The sequence below is a fragment of the Diabrotica virgifera genome, chromosome 1 (assembly GCF_917563875.1).
Source record: "Diabrotica virgifera virgifera chromosome 1, PGI_DIABVI_V3a".
Classification (NCBI taxonomy): Eukaryota; Metazoa; Arthropoda; class Insecta; order Coleoptera; family Chrysomelidae; genus Diabrotica; species Diabrotica virgifera.
This window is the reverse complement of record NC_065443.1, coordinates 75,115,082-75,139,306: the sequence shown is the minus strand read 5'-3', so window position 1 is coordinate 75,139,306 and position 24,225 is coordinate 75,115,082. Positions and strand designations below refer to the sequence as shown.

The following is a 24,225-nucleotide window of genomic DNA, read 5'->3' as shown; positions in this document are numbered from 1 at the left end:
ATATTAACAACACAGCAAACGTAAGAGTCAACAACACATACTCCGATAATTTTAAACTAAAAGTTGGTGTTCATCAAGGATGTATTATCTCTCCCACGTTATTCAATATATATAGCGAACACATCATGCGCATTGTATTCGACGGATGGCTAGGAGGAATATCAGTCGGAGGCCGAAAAATCAGCAATCTCCGCTATGCTGACGACACTTTAGTACTAGCATCATCAACAAATGAACTTGAATACATCATGTACAGACTAGATACTATTAGTCGTGAATATGGATCTAAAATTAATGCACAGAAGACCAAGGTGATGATAATCGATCGAATTAGAAATAACCAGCCGGAAATACGAAACGTAGTGGGGTTTGAAGTGGTAAGCCGTTTCAATTACTTAGGTTCTGTTATCACAAACAATGGTGGATGCGAAGAAGAAATACGCCGACGCCTTAAAATGGCCAGATCAGCAACGGTCAAACTCACTAAAATATGGAAGGATACGGCCATAACCAGGAACACGAAACTGCGCCTGGTACGGACGCTTATCTTTTCTATCGCTACCTATGCTTCAGAAACTTGGACCATTAAAAAGTCCGACTCACGACGTATAATGGCCTTTGAAATGTGGGTATATCGTAGAATGATGCGCATACCCTGGACAGCACATCGCACAAATATCTCAATATTATCAAAACTCGACATCAACACTAGGCTTACCACCATCATCAACCAAAATATATTGAGGTACTTTGGACACATTACCAGACGAAGAGAAGGCATGGAGAGGTTGGTGGTTGAAGGCAAGGTAGAGGGTAAAAGAACTCAAGGAAGATCGCCACTCCGATGGTCAGACCAAATAAAATGCGCCACCGGTTACTCTCTGTCTGAGGCAGCACACCGCGTCCAGGAGAGAGAAGAATGGATAGCAACCATTCGTCAAATACCATAACGTCACCACATCCTTACGAAGGATAAAGGACAGAGGAGGAGGAGGATTTCATCAAGACAACGCACCGTGTCACAAATCAATAAAAACGATTGCAACATTTCATGAATTGGGCTTCGAATTGCTTCCGCAGCCACCGTATTCACTAGATATGACTCTCAGCGACTACCACCTGTTCGCTGACCTCAAGAGAATGCTGCAGAATTTTGAGGCTAAAGACCAATTGTATTATAAAAATGGTATTGAAAAGTTGTATGACCGCTATAATCGTTGTATCATCCTCGAAGGTCATATTGAATAATAAAATCAAAGTTTACCAAAAAAAATTTCGTTCTGTGTTAGCCTACGAACTTTTTAGCCAACCGATTACCTATATTTGTTTTCAGTAATTTTGGTAAAATTTGAACTCGATACTTAATAACTTTAGGGTTTTACTTGATTTTTTTAAAGTACTGAAAAGAAATATAATGTATATGGTATTTTTGAAAAGGTAGTGGAACGACCTTTAAAATCAGGTATCATTCAACCCCCCGTTTCACCCTCTAGCGGGGGCGAATACAACCCCAAAATATTTAATGCAAAGGGGGGTTGAGTGATACCTCATTTTAAAGGTCGTTCAACTACCTTTTCAAAAATTTAGGAACAAAACTATGAAATCCTACATTACTGAAAACATTTATTTGCACTATCTGCAGTGTGTTCTCGTAGTCACTAGAGTCGAACCAGTTGCTATAGTAAAATAGTTGGAGTATTGATTATTTTTCTTTTAACAGTCGTTTTTAATACTAAATTCAGTAGGAAATTAAAATAGTTAATGTTTTTAGCATTCATTTTTTGGGCATGTGTTTATGACGTTTCGAAACATCCCTATTAATGACAAACTATCATGCTACCTTAAGTACCCAGAGTATTCGGATCATTCTTCTATGTAACCATATTATCAAACGCCTCTAGGCGATTGATCCTATCAGGCCAGTCCAGGTCTGGGTGCCATGTAACAGCACAACATTATTTGACGTAATTTTAGGTTTAAGCAATGATTAGAGAAGAATGAATTCATTTTCAGAAACGTTGGACAAAATACTTAAATTCTGTATTTGATTTCTTTACTTGGGCATAGTTGGTCTATAATGTAGCATCCCAGATATTTAAAGTGAGTAACTCTCTCAAATGTTTTAGGTATTGGTATATCTGTAGGGAAGCATTGTTGTGAGATTGGCGACTAAATATCAGTGGCGGCTGGTGACTCAAAAATTTGGTAGTTCTGCAGTATTTTTTGGTTTTTTTTTAATTCAATATCTTTTAATCGTTGTATTTTACAACGAGGCTTTTAGTTTGATATTTTACACCATATACTTATTCATTATATATCTATTAAAAAATAATAAAGAACTTACCGATTTTCTTCTTTTCAAATTGAAGATAAATCAAATTATATCAAAAATAGCAATGGTACATTATGGCACACTAGTAATTGTTTTATAGTTTATGTTTTTAGTAGAATTTTATCGATAAATACGCGAAACTAAGGAATGCAAACGAAAAAACACTACAAACAAAATCGCCACAACAATAATTGCATTATAGGGTCTTACGAACTAACTACACACAGAGCCAAATATATTATTTTTTTTTATAAATAAGCTCGATTCGTCGATTTTTTTTAAAGCAAACTTGTCTATAACTTTTTCATTAAAGTTTGGTATTTCTTTTATAAGTGTTTTTTCTACTGACAACATGGTTAATGCTACAAGTCGGTCTTCAGTCATGGAATTTCTCAAGAATGTTTTAATCCGTTTTAAACTCGAAAAGCACCTTTCAGCTTCTGCCGTACTCATGGGCACTGTAATTAGAATTTGAAGCAGTTTTACAGTTTCTTGAAAAGGCTCTGTTAAATTATTTTCAATTAAAAATTTAAAAAAAGGCTTCAAGCGCTCCCTATCTAAATTTGGATATGACGCGCAAGTCAGGCTTAAATTATCATTTGGGAAATTAGCACAATAATTATCAAATTGCTCAGGATAAAGCAATGAAGTTGCAAGTAGGTGATTTTTAAAAGCAAATCTATCATTTGCACAATTTATGATTATATCACAAACTTCGATAGATGCTCTCCGATGATCTACTGGACTGTTATCCTTCCGTAACCTTTTAGTTGGTAATGGTTCAACGCATAAACTAGAACCTTGGTCAATGGTATCATCTATTGAATTTCTAACTGAATTCATGTATCTTTCGAAATCTGTCACCTTTTTATTGATTTCCAAAGGATCCGTTTTAGTCTTTTGAAGGGCATTATACAAAACGTCTACTTGTGGCATTATGCGATGGAAAAATGTTAACCAAAAAACAAAATTTTGATCCACTAGTATTCTTCGAATGGAAGACGCTGAACTACAGACAGCTGCCTTATCAAACGATTCTTCTATTTCTTCCATACATTCGATAAAAGAAGATCGATGTTCAAACACAACATTAACAGTTCGAATATTGAAGTTCCAGCGAGTTGGAGCGCCATGAGGAATTTTCTATTGAACGATTTTATCTAAAACTGCCACTCGTTGTGGCGAATTTTTAAAAAAGGTAGGGATTTCATTTAAATTTCCAAAAAAAAGTCTAACTTGAGAGTTTTCGGAACAAGCCTTAGACATTATTAAATTTAATTGATGCGCGTAACAGTGTACAAAATGAGCAAATGGATATTTTTCTTTGATTCTGGCTTGAACTCCTGCGTGCTGTCCACACATGACCGCTGCCCCATCATAACTCTGAGCAATTAGTTTATTATTTGAGTTTTCCAGGATAGGATCCAAAACACTGAAAATGTTTTTGCTTAAAGTATCTGCATTTAATTTTGAAGGTACCAAATATGTCCAAAATCGTTCTACCGGTGCTCCATTTCGACAATATCTAAATACTACAACCATTTGTGATTTTGCTGAAATGTCTGTAGTCTCGTCGGCCATGACAGCTAGATATGGAGATTCCCGAATTTCCTCCAAAATTTTATCTTGGCATAATTCCAACATGCAGTCCAAAATATCATTTTGAATTTCTTTAGAAATGCTCTTAAAAACCGTCGATTCTTCCAAGTGTTGTGCTAAAGTTCTATCCAATTCAGCAGTAAAATTTATGAGGCCGCGAAAAATTCCAGGATTGTCGGATGTTTGTGTCTCGTCGTGTCCCCGAAGCGCCAATTCGAAAACACTACACAATTTTATGCAGTCTATAATTTTTGAGAGAACATACCTATTTTTTGTTACAGCTTCATTGAATTTTTGAATATTTATCCAGTATGCAGAATCTAACTGTTCTTTAATATTCACGGAGCCTAATAAAGCATATTCCATTTGATTGTGCAAATGATGCTTAGAAGTTTCGTGCTTTTTTATTTTATCACTTAAATGTACTAAGTCTGTTACACCAACTTGCGTCCATGACTTATCACCTCCAAAGAGTACACAAGGAAAACAGAAAAGAGCGTTTTTTCTGTTGCAGCCACATATCCAACTATTTCTCGTATAAATATCGCAATTAAATTGTCGTTTGTAATTTTTCCCTCGCTTGATCCTTCTTTTTCGATTTTAATATCCGGCAAAGGACGTCCTTTGCATTTTAATTCTAGTTTTTCGTCATAAGAATATTTAAAGAATCTCTTAACATTAATCAAATTATAAATAACATCCATCCTGAACAGCACTTTTACTCTCATATACTTAATATAAATACCGAATTACGTGCAGGACAACTTATTTTAACAGTCGTCGCGTCGCGATCACCGATTATTTAAAATTACAATAAACGTAGGTTTCTACACACTAGTTCGAACTGCGACAAATGCAGCTCAAATATTGCTTTCAGTCGTCGCCTGAAAAGTGTTGGCGAGGGTTGAGCGGGTGTTATCGGGGATATCTTTAACAGTTCACAGCTCGGAGTAGCAGCGGTCCGGTCAAATAAGTGGGACTTGCTATCGCCATGAGATGCGACGGACGACAGATTAAAATAAAGGCGGCTATGCACGAAAACCATCTAAATGAATTTAGATTTTATAAGTAGTGATATTTTTTATTTAATTTTCAAAGTAATTTTGTTTGGATTATTTTGGTGGTTCTGCAGTTCCGCAGCACTTATATACCAACCGCCACTGCTAAATATCATACATTTTGTTATAGTAGCATTCATTTTTAGACTAATTTTTCTTCCTGTCGAGTTTACGCAATTCAACCATTCTTGAATACCCTGGAGACATAGGTCGCATAAAATAACAGTCCCCAGAGTATCTCGGATTATTATCACTCAAAAGTCTTTATCTTGCAAAACCTGTTTGAAAATTATATCCGAGTACATATTAAATAACAGCGGGGATAAAACGCATTCCTCTTTGAATGTAACATTCGTCGTCTAATCTCCCATCATCGCCTCGTACACTGCTTTCTGCTTCCAATACAAGTTATCTATGATACGTAGGTCTCTACCACCAATGCCTTTGGTTCCTAATATGTTCAAAAGCGTTCCATGCTGTATTCGATCAAAGGCCTTTTAGTAATCAATGAAAGCCACATAAATATCTTTACGTTGGTCGCTGCATTTTGAAATAGATTTAAGCCAAAAAGTGTTTCACCTATACCCAGCGCATTCCTAAATCCGAACTGGGTTTCATCAAGGTCTCTTCCACGAATAATGTAAATAATAATAAGATGCAGTCAAAATAAAATTATAAATTTTATTATGGCTACAGCTGAGGGCTATTAAGGGCTTTGAGCAGCACAGGGCTCCGTGGAGTATACTTGTTCGAGCCATTTAAATATTGCATTAATTTTAGTTGTCTGTTTGATGCACACCCTGTATTAAAAAACCGTTGGATTAAGAGGTTCAAAGCATTGAGTAGTGAATATTTTTCGGTTAATCATAATATAAACACCCACACATTCTTCCACTTACAGACGACGACGATTTATTTTGTTTTGATAATCATTAGTTCAGAGAAATTATGTCATGTCCAGCAGCGTTGCTTTGCTGAAAAGACAAAAACTTTGCGATACGCTGGGAACAGAAATTAACCGGTGGTGATGTGGGAAAGAGAGTTTGAATTGAGAAGTCGAAGACAAGATACTTACGGCGATCTTTGACATTCCGTGCCGGGTGATAAAAACACTTTTTAATTATTTTCGTTGTTAGATCCATTAGAAAAATATTGTTTTCGTGCGACATTTTATCCTTTAATTTAGAAGCTGATTTAGATAAATAAAGGTTTTTTGATAAAGAGACTTTTGTTTACTTTCGAACCTGGAGTACTTGTTGATAACGGGTAGTTATCAAGCAGTGCCCCACAATACTTTTAGTAACGCTGATTTAGAATATAATATTGGAAAATACTTCGATAAACTCTTACTCTTACTACAACAAAACACTCTTACTCTTAAAATATATGTATAAGATTGACACTGATTTGTGTAACAACTACTAATGATTATAATTACTTACTTGCCAATAGCTGATAAAAGAAACTGTTCCTGATCAGCAACTCCTCGATCTGATAAGCAGATCAAAGTATTATCGGGGCCGATTTCTCGTTTTATAACTGACTTCAGTAAACCGTGGGGGGATATTTCAATTATAATGGCATTCTTTTCTATGTGTTCATAAATTTCATCAAAACGTACCTGAAAGCAAACATCAAATAACAATTCAATCAGTCATTTCGAAAAGGACACCAGTCCATTATAGACCAATCAACAGCCATTTGCTCTTGGAATTATGAGAATCAAGGTCGATTTCCTTGAAAATTTGGATTTATCTAGTATTTATAACCTTTGTCAAAATCTACATTACGCCGAACCGGACTTTTGCTCTGGGGGTGAAAACAACCCCATCTAGAATATGAAAATTTTTCAATCAAAATAAGTATAGAGGTCGATAGATTGACCAATTCTGAGTAAATTTTATTCTATAATTTTTTTTTGCAAAGTTTATACTGTCCAAGTTATTAGCGATTTAAACTACATTATGTATTTTTTATTGAAAAAACTCACCTTTTATAACCGTTTTTCATGAATAACCTAAAATATTTTTTCTACAACCGTGTTAAAAATGCAATTTTTAGCACTCCATACGAGCGTTAAAAATGCTACTTTAAGGCACTAGTGCTTTAAAATTTTTATGGCACTGCAATTCGTATTGACCGTATACGCTATGAGCTCGTAGGTAGAGGGAATAATTAAAAATTCGCGAGCGCCAGTAGTGACAAGTCTGTAAGCTTTTACCGGAAATTTGACATAAATGTCAAAGTGATTAATTTAAAACATTGAAATTAAAAACATTAATAGGAAATAATATTAGTTGGTCAAAGCTGTGGTGTATATTTTTACCTTAAATATACTTACGTTTTAAATACTGAATTTAAGTTTTTTTAATACTTCGTAATATATAATTATAAATTAATCTAAGCGCCATCTATACGATAATTGTGAAAGTATCCGAAGTAAGAAATTAATATTTCATTAATGGAACGTTAAAATGATTAGCAAAATCTTTAAAAAATCGATTACAATTTAATTACTTTTTTGCGTTGTAAATATTAAGCGATAACAATTAAATAATAAATTTAAAAATTACCGGTGAAAGTTGCATTAGTAATCCGCTAGGAGCGACACCAGCGAAGCTCAGAGCGTATAGGCAATTTTAATGTAATGTCAAAAAATATAAAAATGGAATGTCAGTCAAATTTAAGTAAAAGTTTTATAGATATTGTCCTGTAATTACGTTTGTAGAAAAAATATTGTATGATATGCGTGTTAAAAAGTACATTTTTAAGGCACTCATGTGAATTGCAGAACTTGCTATCGCTCATTCTGCAAACTTTCACATGCGTGCCTTAAACGTGTATTTTTAACACTTATATCATAAATAACTATTAATTTCATATAAAAAATCATTAAGAACAAAATTATAGCTAATAAAAAACAGAGATTCACGTTGGAACGACCTATGAAAACCCAATAACGACTGAGTTATTGATCCTTAAAGGATGGTTATTTTCGAAGAATATCGAAATGGAGAACCTTCAATCTGAAATAACGCGAATGTGGTGCAAGTTTTTGGTAAAACTTAGGAGACATCCTTTAAAGTTCATTAAAACACCTTTGAAATAAGCTCTGAAAAAAGTCTTTTGCATAAGAACTGACTGACTTATGACGAAAATAAAGTCGCTCTCTGCGTTTTTTTTTAAATGTAAAAATTAAACCCTCGCCATTACAATCGTAATAGAAATGAAAGAGCTTCCCACTTAAAATTAACTTTATTTAGGTATAATTGATAAGACGTGTCCTTTTCACAAAAAATATGTAAAACGCATCAAGAAATAAAATAGCACCAAAAAGTGATACTAAAAAAAGTATGACATTATGCCCTTTTCGAAATGACGGGTCCAATTGTTTTATTCGAGTTATACCACATATTATTATAAACCAAAATTTTTTAAAATAGGAAAAATACGATATTTCCATTATTGCGTCGATCCGAAATTACTTTTTTATTCCACTTAAAAAAATCTCAGAAACCTTGATATTAGACCTTTAGAACCATACTTTAAAAATATTTCTAAAATTGAAGACATTAAAATGTCAATTTACCGGACTCATCAAATTGTTTTTATGATACTCAGGACCATTCAAGTCAGCCCATTCTTCTGACCTTTGGTCTGGAGAGACAGATGTAGATATCCACTTTTTTGATCTGGGTTGGGGATTGGGTATAATTTTTCTGCCAAATTCCATCATCAACTTATCAGCGTCCATTAGGTATTTCGAGTGGAATGCTATATTTGCTGTTTCAACTAATCTCGTAAATACCCCTGAAAGCAAAATATAATATGTACTGTCAATAGAAGTTATTATTCTTAAATTATGTATTAGAGTTCGGTAACTAACATTTTTATTTCAAATCAATAGAGCAGTAACTTTATATTATTATAAGCTTGTTCAATTTAAAGTAATGTCTAGTGAGGTTAGCCTTGGAAACAATTGTAATTACTCAGCTGACGTTCTGCAATGTTAGTTATGTTTGTAAACGTCAGTCGTAGCAGTATCTATCATTTGTATTTGACTGCAACTTTAAGTATTAGAGGTGTAGCCAGGATGATTATAGAGGGGTTACAACTACTTGATGGTCTCTGGGGGGTATGGAATAGTAATGGCGTTAAGCGTATAGAGCTCAAAGTACATCCAAAGTATTGTGACTTAAAAATGACGTTTGTTGTTAAAAATCCGTCCAAGTATAATCAGCGTGCTGTTACTCAAATTTTGTGTGCTAAAAGTTTGCAACAATTACAAATTCATACGCGAATGCAAGCCGTGTACAGAAAAGCATGTTTTTCTTGTCCAACTGTCAAGCAATATTGTCAAAAATTTAAACTTGATGCATACTTTCGTGTTTTTAAGTTGCGTCCACGCTGCGAGCAAGCTGGTTGTTTTCAAGCTAAGTTTCCCGTCAATACATATGTGAGCGGTTTTTCGGCGTCAATAAACACCAGAAATAAACAGCTCTGTATCTGCGAAGTATTGTAAATAAGGTCAGAAAAGCCTTGATGATTTCTAATCTCCGATAGGAGTGGCAAAAGAAGAAGAAGTATCTGCGTTTAAATCCATCGTGCAGTCAACGTGTACTCACTGATTGCCCAGCACAGACTGCCAAACCGCCTGACTTGTTTTCAAGCCGCGTGCACGTGGCGGCGTAGCAGAAATTGTCACTTGCAAGCGGCTTGCACGTCGCGGCTCAGCTCGAGTGCGCAGTGCCTGATTACAACTTATATACTGCCGAACCGCCAGCGATCGCACGCAGCTTGCTCTCAGCGTGCACGTGGCTTGAAAAGACGCAAATGTGCATCTAGCCTAAGAGAGGAAGAGATAAGTCGCGACTAGATTCATTGAGTACTGCATTAACAGACATAAATATGGCATGTATGGAAGAAGTGCTTAGACAAAATCGTCGAATTTCAATCAGAGAAATTTTAGTGAATGTGGGTTATAGCAAATCTTGCACGCAGTTGGTTCCTCCTTCTTTGTTAGATGACCAAAAAAGCTTGCGATGGATTAATTTCTGCAACATCTCAGAAAATACGGTAATGATTTTCTTTCATCAATTATTGCTGACCACGAATTTTGGTGTCATTATTTTGAACCATCCAGTAAACTGTCATCCACGCAAAGGAAATGCGCAAATTATCCACAACCAAAGAACTTTAAAGTTTAACCTTCTGGAGCAAGGACCCTAACTCGTAGAGTTTGCAGAAACTAGAGTGCATATCAACGCAAACCTGTATATGTCGGTTCGCTAAACTCAAACACAACTGGCTAGTGATTCTAGTAAGTAATTTTGCCAATTTCGTAAAATTTGCAAAACAAAATATTACTAAATAGTTAATAATTACTAAATAGTTAGTAATTTTGCCAATTTTGGTAAAATTGGCCAAAAACAAAAAAAAAACCGACTAGAATCACTAGACAGTTGTGTCTGAATTTAGCGAACCGACTATAATGAAACTTTGAACAAGCCCCATCATCAAGCAATAAAACGAAAACGTCCATGGAAACTCTCAGGTGTTGTCATTTTTCTGCACGACAATGCTCACTCTCCGGTTGCCAAAGAAATGAAAGAAAATTTAATATGATAAAAATGGAGGGTATTCATTCACCTTTTAGTCCCGATTTATCTCCTTGTGATTTTCACACAATTGGGCCACTTAAAAGGCATTAAATCGTAATCGTTTTCAGTAGGACGAAAAAGTACATAATGCCGGCAAAGAATTCTTCAAGTAGCAGCCACAAAAATTCTTTAAGCGGGGTGGGTAATACATCGATAGGTGAAACAATGAGATAGGTGCCCTAATTGTAGTGGTAATTATTTGTAGATATATTTGCCAATAAGTTTTTCTGGATCATAGATGTGTTTCAACTGAACAAGCCTCGTAGTATGAGTGAAGGGTATACAGTCCTTTATGAACACTGATGATATGGATAACAAGGCATAAAGTAATTGATAACAAATATATTGTTGTTGGCATAAATAGAGGATATGTATAAGTTTAGAGAAGGTAATCAGGAATTTATATTAAATGCTCTTGCCTTATTTTAATTGCACTAATTTTACAGCTTCTATTAATTATTTATATTTCAGTTTTATTGTAAATAATCTCAACCGAATAATCAGTCAAACCAGGATTATTTTATCTTAAACTTACCTATGTCTCCTATCGAATGACCAGTTTCATGGTCAGGTGCTAAGCCCAATGATGTCCATAAGTTTAAATATATACTTAACACCATAACAACAGCTTCAGCTGAAAATCCAGCTTTGCTTAAATAAGGGTCTTACGGGTTTTTAATTATAATTTGATATTTATTTTTAGGCTTAATACAAAACTTAATCAAATTAATAGCAAACTAATCGGGAAATTTTAGAAGGTGCTCTGTATACACAACAAAAAACATAAACGTTACTAAATGCTACTTAAAAAGAAAAGAAAAATGACAATTTTAGGGATTGGCAAATATTATTTTTATAAATAATTATATTATTTTTGAATTCATGAAGTACCTAAATTCAAGCACAAATCTTCTTTTGTCATCTCCCGATGAAAATACTGGGCTTATTGTGTTTGAAAATGCTATTTTTTTTAATTTATAAGAGGGTAGGCGAAAAATTTCGGGCCAATGCTTTTGAAATGCATTCATTTTTGTCAAATCCTGAAAAAACTAATAAAAATTTTTGAAAAATTTAAACGCCGAATGAATGATTACATTATTACAGAGGACCGAAAGTCCCTTAGAATAGACAAAAAGTTTCTTTTGAATGAGATATTTGAAATTAAAAATCACACTCAATTTTCTCTTTTTTTCACCTCTGGAACTTATTGAAATTTATAGAAGTTTTCAGGGGCTTGCAGCTCTCGTTAATAATGTAATATTTCATTCTGCTTTTAAAATTTTCAAAAATACTCATTAGTTTTCTTAGGATTCGAAAAACATGAATGCATTCAAAAAGCATTGGCCCGAAATTTTGCGCCTACGCTCTTTTATAGAAGCGCTTATGACAAGATATGCGCTCATTAGGTTTGCGTTTTAGGTTGACGAAAAGTATAAAAAACTCAACTGATGTTAGTTTGTATAATTTTTTGCCAGATGAAGTAAAAAGTCTTCATTTACAGTCATTTAAAAATAAAATAAAATCACACTTTTTAAAACATTGTTTTTACACAAAGACAGAGTACTTAGGTACCGCTTATAGTACATTATAATAAGTACACTAGTTTGGTCAGGGTTTTTTTGCCAATTATGACGATATTTCATGTTTTTAAGTTTATTTCATGTCTTTACGTTTTTACATAGTGTGATAAATTGTTTAAATTTGTTAGTACCTGTTTGTATATCTGTTCATTATAATTTATAATATTTATCTTTTAAATTTTGTCAAAATTTTATAATGTAGGTACGTACTCTTTTGACTTGTCAAAAACAAAAGAAATTTTGTATATTTGATGAAATAAATTCTATTCTATTCTATAGACCGTAGGATTTCAATACAAAATTTAACCACTATATTTTATCGATTGTGCCTTTTTGTGTACTTATAATTCAATAAAATTGTGTTTTGACTAGGAAAGTTTTGGGGTAGTTCTGATTTCTTCCATTATATATGTATTTTGGGCTGCTGAATCCGAATATGAGGTTTGCGGACAAAATTTCGTGACGGAACATTGAAAAAATCGCGAAAAAATCGTAAAATGTCTGCTTTTTCTCGCTTTTTTTGCTTAAATCTCGAAAACTATTAACTTTCAGTAAATGGTATATTAACAGAAATTAAAGTACTTGAAATTCTCTACAAATATCAGTATTTACTTTTTTTTTCAGACGAACTGTTTGGTCTAAAATGAAAATTGAAAATTGACAATTTTTAACGGTCTCTTCAAAACCCACTTTTTACATTCAAAAACTTTATTTTTTATTAGAATGCTGTCATTTGATAAATTTCTACTAGTTTTCTGCACAAATAATAAATGTTAGTTCATATGGTATGTCTCTTGTGACAGCTTCCATGAATCCATTCCATCCTAAGAGGCCGGGAATGTCTCTGCTTTTCCCTTACAGCCACAGAAGATCAGGCACAAATGGAGTCACAGTTTCAGTTGGTGTGAACATTTCCTTCGGATCTGTTATCTTGATTTCTGATAAACCTTGAGGGTTTCTCCTTTTAAAATAAATTAGTTAAACAGCTCTCTGACTTCCATAAACCTCAGGCGCGGGTTTCGTTTTTAACCGAGGAATGGATTGGTCAGGAGCTACTGCATGTTTTGGTGCAATACAAGAAATGCCACCTATGACGTGAAAAGTGTGGTATCCGTCGATTGTATGTACGTTAAAATCAGTGTTATCGTACACCTACTGTGTAAAGCACGGCAGGTTAATTTTCTGCGGATCGCCTGCGAATGCTGACACTTCCAGGCGAACAGCTTCTGTATAGGATGAACAAAACCCCAAAGAGGAAACTACATCAAGCTATTTTCTTGAGCCGTACTTTTTGTAGAGAAAACGGCCAACCCTGCAAGGAATTGTGAGACGAATTATCTGGGCCTTACTGTCGTTACAGGACCTTGAGCAAGCGTGTTGCTTGTCTGGAAGTATCAGCAATCGCAGGCGATCCGCAGAAAATTAACCAGCCGTGCTTTACACAACACGTGTACGATAACACTGATTTTAACGTACATACAATCGACGGATACCACACTTTTCATGTCATGGGTGGCATTTCTTGTATTGCACCAAAACATGCAGTAGCTCCTAACCAATCCATTCCTCGGTTAAAAACTAAACTCGCACCTGAGGTTTATGGAAGTCAGGGAGCTGTTCAACTAATACATTTTGAAAGGACAAAACCTCAAGGTTTATCAGAAACAAGATAACAGATCCGAAGGAAATGTTCACACCAGCTGAAACTGTGACTCCATCTGTGCCTGATCTTCTGTGACTCTAAGGGAAAAGCAGAGACATTCCCGGCCTCTTTTTATTACTAAACTAACATTTATTATTTGTACAGAAAACTAGGAGAAATTTATTAAATGACAGCATTCTAATAAAAAATAGAGTTTTGGAATGTAAAAAGTGGGTTTTGCCGAGACCGTTAAAAATTGGCAATTTTCAACTTGCACTTTAGACCGAACGATTCGTCTGAACAAAAAAGTAGTAGTTATATTTGTAGAGAATTTTAGGTACTTTAATTTCTGTTAACAGACCATTTACTAAAAGTTAATATTTTTCGAGATTTGAGCAAAAAAAAAACGGAAAAAAGCAGAAATTTTTCGATTTTCTCGCGATTTTTTCAATGTTTCGTCAAGAAATTTTGTCCACAAACCTCATATTCGGATTCAGCAACCCAAAATCCATATATAATGAAAGAAATCAGAACTACCCCAAAACTTTCCCACTAGGGAGCTCGTAGAGTACAAATTGACTGAATTATTACTGAAAATTTTATATACTTACGATAAGGAAAAAAATGTAAAGTTTGAGTTAAATCAAATTTGTTGTTCTAAAAATCGAATTTTCATTATTTTCCTCAACTTTTCCAAGGTAAAATTTTTCATTTTCACGAGCTGCCGTTATGCCTTTTTTGCAGGTTCCTTATCGTGAAAACTAACAAACTAAGTAGCAGGAAGGAGAAAATCACGGTTACTGATCTATTAACATTACATATTTAGGTCATAATCAGTCCATCGCCGGCGATGCCACCACGATGCACCAACTAAGCAACACCTACCAACTGCAGTAGACCTGATGGCCACATCAGAGCCCAGGTCAAAAATAACCAACAGTCTACCAACAGCAGCTGTACCATCCGACATCAAGAAGCCACAGCCAGAAACAATGCCATAAGTTTAATCTAAATTGTTAGCTTTAGGCAAGATCTTGAATATCTGTCATTGAATACATCATTTTTTTATATCTTTAATCTTTATTTTGATCCTAAAATTTCTGAATTTAACCACTTATGCGAGGGTTTTTCTGTGAAATGAGGTAAACAAGCAAGTTTTTTTATTTATAATATTGACAAAAAAGGAATCATAATATAAACTTAAAAAAAAAATTGAAAAACGGTAATTTTATAAAAAATTAAAAATTTAATATTGTTGTGCAGCTATTTCTTTGTGGCATTTTTTAATAAAATATTCTAATTATGAAATAAGCCACAATTTAACTTAAAAAAATGTTTATTAACGTTTCCACTTCTACTTCGGACGTCGATGTATTTGTTTTTTATATCAACATATTCGATACCCCCTACTCATTCTTTTAACGTTTCGGACGTTAAAATCGTACCAAAAACAACGGAGATACGATATATTGTATGACAATGACACTGTATTTGGCAGTTGACGCTTTTGTCAGTGGCATTGTATTTGTTTGCTCTCTCTACGTATTCAATATGCCCTCTCCTTTCATTCACCGTCTCGTACGTCAAAATCGTATCAATAGCAACGAGGATATGGTATTGGGCTTTTTTTGCAATACCATTGTGTTTGGATTTTTTCTCTGTTAGCCTCGATATTCCCTCCTCTTTCATGTAACGCCTCAAACGTAGCAATCGGACCAATCAAAATAAAAATGTAATGCCGTTTTGACAATGCTGCCATGTTTAATTTTTCTATGTCTTTGTATTCACCATCACCTTCCCATTCCAACGACCCCTCTCACGTCACGATCCGACGAGCCTACACCACAAAAACCGTCAAAAACGAGCATAATGGACCTTAGATTTTGGCGGAGGCACTCATGTTATTTATTATGAGCGCATCCATCAAATCGTAGATTTTAGTGTATATTTTTTGTATGCCTGTTCGAATTTAGTGCGTGCGACAGTGGCATACGCCCGTATGCGTATCCAGGGTGTCCAGAAACTCTACCGACAAACGAAGACAGGTGATTCCTCAGATAATTTTAGGACAATTTAGCCAAATTCACCTAGTCCTAAAATGCTTTCTAAGGGAGCTACAGCTCTTTGAAGATGGCGTCTTGTAATTAGTTTTTCTTAAATACCTTCAGAACGCTTCTAGTTAGAAAAACGAAAATTTGTACACTTATTTATCTTCCACAGATAAACCGATTCCATTCATTGTGAATTTCTAGTACCAGTCATAGGCGTCCGTTTTGGGTGGGGCAACGGTTATTTTATCGCATAACTTTTTTGTCTTTAACTTTTAAGCATTTTTGATACTGGACTATTAAATTGCGAGGTATTCTAGTATTAAAAGGTACTCTTGCTTTAAGTCGGTAGGACACACCGTTTTCTAGAAAAATGATCAGATTTGATAATTTTTCGTTTCCTGAATTTGAAAAAAAATTGAAAAAAATTTTCAAAAAAAATGGTGTTTTACCAACTTAAAGCAAGAGTAACTTTTAGTTCTAGAATACCTCATAATTTAATAATTGAGTGTCAAAAATTCTTAAAAATTAAAGACAAAATAGTTATGCGATACAATAGCCGTTGGCCTACCCAAAATATACACTTCTGGAATATAATAAACGTACCAGTTTTCGTTTATCTAAATAGTTTTTTTTTGATATCCACAAAAAGGAAAAATTTTCAAATCGATTTTTCTAGAAAACGGTGTATCCTATCGACTTAAAGTAAGAGTACCTTTTAGTACTATAATACCTTAAATTTTAATAATCCAGACTCAAAAATACTTAAAAATTAAAAACAAAAAAGTTATGCGACAATATAACTGTTGCCCTACCCAAAACGGACGCCTATGGTCGGTATTAGAAATTTGCAATGCATAAAATCGATTTATCTCTGGAAGATAAATAAGTGTACCAATTTTCGTTTTTCTAAATAGAAGCGTTCTGGAGATATTTAAGAAAAACTAATTACCAGACGCCATCTTTAAATAGCTCTAGCTCCTTTAGAAAGCATTTTCGGACTAGATGAATTAGGTTAAATTGTCTTAAAATTATCTGAGGAATCTCCTGTCTTCGTTTGTCGGTAGAGTTTCTAGTCCAGAAACTGAAGCTTTTCACCTCGCAATTTTTACAGAATTGATCGATTTGCTTGAAAATTTGCTAATAAGTAGTGGATAGTCCTAGGATCAAAAATCTATATGATACCGAAAGGTGCTTTTACTATGGGGGTGGTTGACACCCCATCTCGGGGGTGGAAATTTTTTATTATATTTTGACCGTAAAAGTTGATAAAAACATTCATTCTAAGCAAAAAATGTTGTATACGTTTTTTGATAAAATTAATAGTTTTCGATTTATTCGCTATCGAAAGTGTTAGTCTTATATCGAAAAAAATAATGTGTGTGTACTTTGTACGCACGTAAGAAGTTATACTTCTATTATATGATTTCTTAAAAATAAATATACTTTAAACACTTTGTTTTAATTTTTTTAAACACCAAACTAATTTTGCGCTTACCGCTTTCAAAAAAATAAAAAAAGTATAGGATTGCACTGCATTCGAACTCAAGACCTCTCGATCTTTGGCCGAATGCTATACCAAATACGCTACGAGGACTGTGTCTGTATCGGTTCGGACGTACCTAATGACAATTCACCGTAACAAACAGACAAGTATAAAAAATATACAATAAAATGTTTCAATAATACTCATCTTACTCCTGAGGAAGACAAATCCAAAGACACAAAAATTATAATATGTAAATATATTTACTAGGGCCGGCGTAGCCAAGTGGTAGTGTGCTAGGCTAGCGTGCCGGTGGTCTGGAGTTCAAATCCTACCGCCGGCAAGAACAACTAGACATTTTTAAAATGTTTATAGGCCCCAGGTCGACTCAGCCTGAATAAAATGAGTACTTTGGGTAAAACCAGGGGTAATAACAGGCGGTTGAAGCGTAGCACTCGCCCTGTTACCTTCCTTGTATACCGTAGGCCCTAGATATAGCAGACTACCCTGCTATACTCCCAAAGCCACGTGAGCGGTATAAAACGGGAGACTATTATTATAAATATATTTACTAAAACACTAATATTTTCTTTTCACACCTTTTCTTGTACTGATATATTTATAAATAACTTGAAAGATTCAGCAACTAAACGCCATACTGTCTGTGTGCGCATGCGCGCAGTATTATGAAATTTTACTCTCAATCGCGCCTAAAGAATTATAACTTCAAAAATCAATGTTTTTCGATATAGGTACTCATTTACGATTCACTCAATTTTTGCCGTAGAAAAAATTTTTTCAAACCAAGTTCCTGGGAATTAAATAACCTACAATTTCATATTTAAAGATTTTTTTCGTATCTCTGATGTTTATCTTTCTATTCTGAAGAAAATGGCATGTTTTACTAAACTACAAAAATTCGTTATCCGCATTTAACTCCAGTTTTTTAAAAACTAATCATTCTAAGCCAGTCAAACTTCTAGAATATATTAATAATACATAAATAAAGAAGAATGAATAAGGCCAATGACTAAAAATACCTCTAATTTACGATATTGTGCTTCCAATTGGATGTCTCTTTTTTTTTTCAAAAAAATATATTGATTTTTTAACCGTAACTTTTTTATTTTGAGTCTTAGAAAGTTTGGTAAAAAAGAATTGTATAGGTTTTTAAAGCTATAGTTAGTGTAAAGCTATTATTAATAAATAATTTTAAAATCCTCAGTCGCAAAAAGAAGTGACTTTGAAAGGGTTGGTAAAGGCGGTTTTTGCATGTTATTACAAGGTTTAATTGTCAATAGCTCACTCAATTTTTGCAAACCAAGTTCTTATGGAATTGAAATAAGCTATAATTTCATATTTAAATATTTTTTCGTATCTCTGATGCTAATATTTCTATTCCGAAGAAAAGGCCATTTTTTCCAAACTACGAAAAATCTGTTATTCGCTTTTATCTCCATTTTTTTTAAAACTAATCATTCTAAGCCGGTCAAACATCTAGAACTAGAACCTATTAATAATATATAAATAAAGAAGACTAAATAAGGTCAACGACTTATTTTAATTAGGGTGGTGAAAAAAATAGAGACTGACATTCTTTTCAGTATAAGTCACTTAATTTTTGAGCTAGATGACTTTTTTTTTTCATTTTTGGAGATATATATTTTTAAATACTTTAAATTAGTTTGAACAAGTTATCCCCGAAAAATGCATAGTTTTCCCGTTTTTTGACTTTGAAACTACAATATTTAGCATTTGATGAAGAAGAACTAACATAATATAATAAAGTATAGCTCGACTACTATTGGTTTTAAAGAAAATTAAAAAACAGATTTGTTTATTTTTTCAATAGGTACATTTTTGTCAAATAAAGTTATTTTGATAAGACGAAAACTTTTTAAGGTATTAGCAGAAAACTGATTAAAAACCTTGATTGATAGGGAATAAATCGAAAAGTATTACTTTTATCAAAAAAATGTATAGAACGCTTTTTGCTTAGAATTAATGTTTTTACCAACTTTTCTGATCAAAATATAATAAAAAATTTCCACCATCGAGATGGGATGGCAACCAAACACATGGTAAAAGAGCCATTCGACATCGCGATGCATCGTATAGATTTTGATCCTTGGATTATCCATTACTTATCCTCAAATTTTCAAGCAAATCGATCCATTCTGTAAAAATTTCGAGGTTTTGTCCTATTGTAAGATTTATTACTTGGACTAATAACAAAATAAACATAAACAAACACGATGCAGAAGTGTATTATTTTGCAAATATTTTTTTTACTGTTTTTGATCATAAAGTACATTGTAAGTAAGTTTTACTTTATATGTATACATCAATAGGGAACTTGCACATTTTTTTATTAGATAATAATGTTCAGTTTTGTTTAAAAATGAAATTTAAAAAAATTTCACGCTTCAAAAACTCGTAATAACTTAGAAATACATATTTAAAGTCTTCTGCGGTATAAAATAGTTCAAATGGCCCGTGACGTCACATAGTTTTGCATTAGTTTTGATTATGAGGATCGGTACTTATTTATTTTCGGCTGCAATGCTATTCAAATGGGGATTCATTTTTTTCGAATCCTGAGAAAGCTAATTAGTATTTTTGAAAAATTTAAACGCAGATTGAAAGATTACGTTATTAGAGAGGGCCGAAAGTCCCTGAGAACTTCTATAATGTTTATTTTAATAAGTTACAGGGGTGAAAAACTAAGAGAAAATTTAGTGTGATTTTTAATTTCAAATATATCATTCAAAATAAACTTTTTATTTATTCTAAGGGACTTTCGGCCCTCGGTAATAATTTAGTCTTTCATTCTGCGTTTAAATTTTTCAAAGATATTTATTGGTTTTTTCAGAATTTGAAAAAAATGAACACAATGCCGTGGTAATATTTTCCAAATCTATCTTTGTCTTACAACGCACTCAGCCGAATATAATATTGTCAGCATATATTGTCAGTCAGACACTGACAATCAGTGACAATTTTAATATTTGACATTGCATCGGGAATATGTTGAGTTATTGATTAAATATTATTGATATATAGTGTATTTGATAAATAATTGATTTAAGACGTGAACTTAATAAAAAGTTATTTATTGTGTATTATTTGTGGAAGATCCAAGCAGAGAATACATCAGGATAATATTATATTCTGTGATCCAAGTATTTTGTTGTTAAAGTTGTTCAAAATTGTAAGCGTTCCATAACAATATATTATTAAAAAATCACTTTAACACTTTTCCTCTTTTCTCGATTGAGTATTAGTCTTTGTTGTACAAATAAATTATTACAATCACTGAATACATAGTTAGTGAAAAAATTATCACATTTATTAACTGAATTAATAATTTGCAATTATAAAAATAACAGTTATCTAAGAACATTCAAAACCCATCTCTTTAAATTAATGATGACATTTTCAAGTAGAATGACATTCTAGTAATGTTTACATATCCATACCAGTGTGAATTTTACTACACGTAATTTGCCGTGTAAAGACAGAAAAAGTAGGGATACACGTAAAATATTTGCGAATTATGTACCCATAGCCTTATGGTTATATTTCGCTGTGTCTAGGTACACGCTAACGTGTACGCAAATAAAAAAGTTAGGTAGACCCGAATTAAACTTCATCAAGCCAGTGACGTCATTATTTAGCTTGCGCAGTGACTATACATTTTGGTTCATGCTATTTTGATATGTTTAGTGTTTGTTTGATAGAAAAATATTTGTTAAGGGAAGGGAAGCAGAACTATTCAGATGTTTCAAACTTAATTGTAATAAATCAATGTATATATATAAAAGTATATATTTAGATTAGCAAAATAATTATATGTATTTAGTTGACATGACATGTAGGTATAAAATATTGTTAAAATAATTTTTATACGTAAGTGAATTAATATAATCAACTATTCTAAATGCAAAATAAGCCACAATTTAACTAAAAAAATTATTTTATTAACGTTTTGACGTCCAAATCGGATGTCATTGTCAAAATACAAAAATTAGTAAGATTAAATAAATTATTAGAAAAAATTTTTACTAAGCAACAACATTTTTGTTTAATTTAATAATATTTTGTATTTTGACAACGACATCCGGTTTAGACGTCGAAACGTTAATAAAATCAATTTTTTAGTTAAATTGTGGCTTAGTTCTCATTTAGAATAGTTGATTACAAAAATGCCATAAGGATAACAGCTTGAGAACAAGTTAATTATTATTGTGAAAGCTTTAGGTCTTCCTTTTATTTTAATCTTGGACGGTAATACTATTTCATTTATAACTAAAAAAATATATATTAATTTATAGTCTCTTATCTTTTTCGTACTGTTTTAAAATGTTCTTAAACTCGCTAAAAGAACTAAATAATTGTCCACACTCCATAGTTAATTTAAAAACAAACACTAAACAAATAAAAAATACGAAATCACTGACACTCGTAACTTTCTTATTTGCGTACACGTTAGCGTATACCTAGACACAACCTTATATTTAGGTATATTCTTCTTCTCCTTCTTTAGTTTATTGACCTCCACCTACTTGGGTATTTGGCCAACTCATCGTCGTGGAATAAGTCAAAAATATTTATATTCTAATGACATTTATCGTGTCATTGTAATAATATATACCAGTTTGTTAAAATTGGAGTTTTATACTGTTTTGAAGGAAAGGAACGAAGGTTTACTATTGAAAATACAACCATTTTGTAAAAGTAAAAATTTTCTATGAATAGTTCAAACGATCAAAATCACTTGTAACGTCACATAAATGTATTTTCTACTGACGTTTATAACGTCTAATGTAAAATTCTGTTTACTTTATGGAAAAATGTAAATGTACAACCCAGTGACGCCACGACGCGTTTTGGACCACCTGTTTTAATTTGAACTTTTAATCGTCTTTAGGGGCCAAACGAAAGACAAACAAAACTTTTTTATCTTTGATACATGTTTTAAATTATGTTGTGTTGTGATTTATAACAAATTTTTTCGAATTTAAAAATTTGTGCAAGTTCCCTATTTCTATATTTAACAATTTTTATTTATTTTATCTGATTTTTTTTTCAATTCTTTTGTAGAATGGAAAGCGATAGCGGAGAGAAGTTCAATATTGAACATTCTGAAACTGACTGACAACATGTTCAGTTGTGAGTTCTAGTTCAGACTACAAGTACTAGCACTATATCGTATCTTTATTACTTTATGAAATACAAATAGTCCAGAGAAATAAGATTTTTCTCATGACACATCCCCCTCCAGGCCGAAACCAAATTTTTTGAGTAGTATGGACATCTGTATTAATAACCTATATGTTTCCTGCAGCCGATTTTGATGATATACATAATTATAAACAAATGAAGATCAAAAAACGGTAAATTTTCGTTTTTTCGTCTATTACTAAAAAGTGAAACATTCAAAACAAATTTGGGAATAAGAAGCTCATAAATCATATAAAAAACTTCAATATGGCGTTCACTGAATATGTCTATCCTTATTTGTAGCTTAGAAAATTGTAAAATAAGTAATAAATTTTGAGATTTTATAAATGGTCATAACTTATGCAAAAAGTAAGAGCCTTTTTATTACACGGAGTACTGAGACTTCTTGTGCTTAAATTATATTTTAAATTTCAAAGCAATTGGTCAAATAGTTTAAAAGTTATTTAATTTGTTTATCCCAAATTCTTTTTTTTTGCAACACTATAAGTCAGAAAATTATGAGGTTACAGTAATACTTCGGACAGTTTATGAAAGAAGAACATTTGTACTATTAACTTAATTTAAAAAAAAAATGACAAAAATAATTTTAAACAGTGTGAAATTATTTTGCAAAAACCTGTCAATTTTTTGCTTACTTATAAACAATTAGAATAAATTTTTAAGCGTTACCCGTAGAAAAATTATTTTTTCATATTTAGAAAGACTGAATTTTTATACACATTTAGAAAGAAAAATAATTGTCCTAGGATAATTAGGGACGAAGTTAGCCCCCCTTTTTTTTAATTCACATATTCTTGCAAAAGAATTTTGCAATATTGAGAATTATTTTTTGTCATTTTCTTTTAACCTCTTCGGTACGGTGATGCACCCGTGTGCATCATGCTTGACTGTCCGTTCAGTACGGTGATGCACACGGGTGCATCATGAGTTTTCGTTCGCCATATACGGCGGGCCACCATCTGAATATTTCAGGTATTTTTGTTCCCTCCGAATTACCTTATTCAAATCTGAAAGTGGGGAAACCACTCACAAAAGTGGGTGATGTCCAGAAGGAGATTAGATTTAGTTAATTTGATTGGTGATAAAGTGATAAGGTTGTTTGGATGTTTGACTGATGGGATTGTGTAGGAGGTGAAGTTACTCTGCTGCTGTTTACAACTTACCTTACTATCCCTTGCAAGATAATTCGGATGGAATTTCCCAGATTAGGAGACTGGGGCGATATCAAGCACAAAATAATCTGGGGAATTCCATCCGAATTATCTTATTTATCTTTTTTAATAATTTTTGTTTAAAATGGCATTTTATGGATAAAATTTAATTTAATTCACATACAGAGTATGTGAATTCAATTTTATTTTATTTTCAAATTATTTTATTTTATTATTATTTTATTTTATTATTATTATTATTATTTTATTTTATTTTCAAAATATTATATATTCAAATTTAATTCACATACATTGTATAATGTAGAATAATAAATTTAATAAAAATAGTTTTATTTCTAAAATTAGTGTTATTATTCCATTAACTTTAATTAGCTGTAGTGTAATACTGTATTTTAACCGACCGC

At 32.6% G+C, this 24,225-nt stretch overlaps 1 protein-coding gene across 2 annotated transcripts in view; it reads right to left on the bottom strand.

Moving 5' to 3' along the window:
* Window positions 1–24,225, bottom strand: part of LOC114339102 (fatty acid synthase) — a 172,838-nt gene that overhangs the window by 73,192 nt on the left and 75,421 nt on the right. For both annotated transcript variants that reach the window (XM_028289735.2, XM_028289736.2), the window contains exons 10-11: window positions 8,579–8,799; window positions 6,432–6,610 (exon numbers count right to left, since the gene is read on the bottom strand). In XM_028289735.2, coding sequence (XP_028145536.2) covers window positions 6,432–6,610; window positions 8,579–8,799 — 400 coding nt within the window. The remainder of the gene's footprint in view (window positions 1–6,431; window positions 6,611–8,578; window positions 8,800–24,225) is intronic.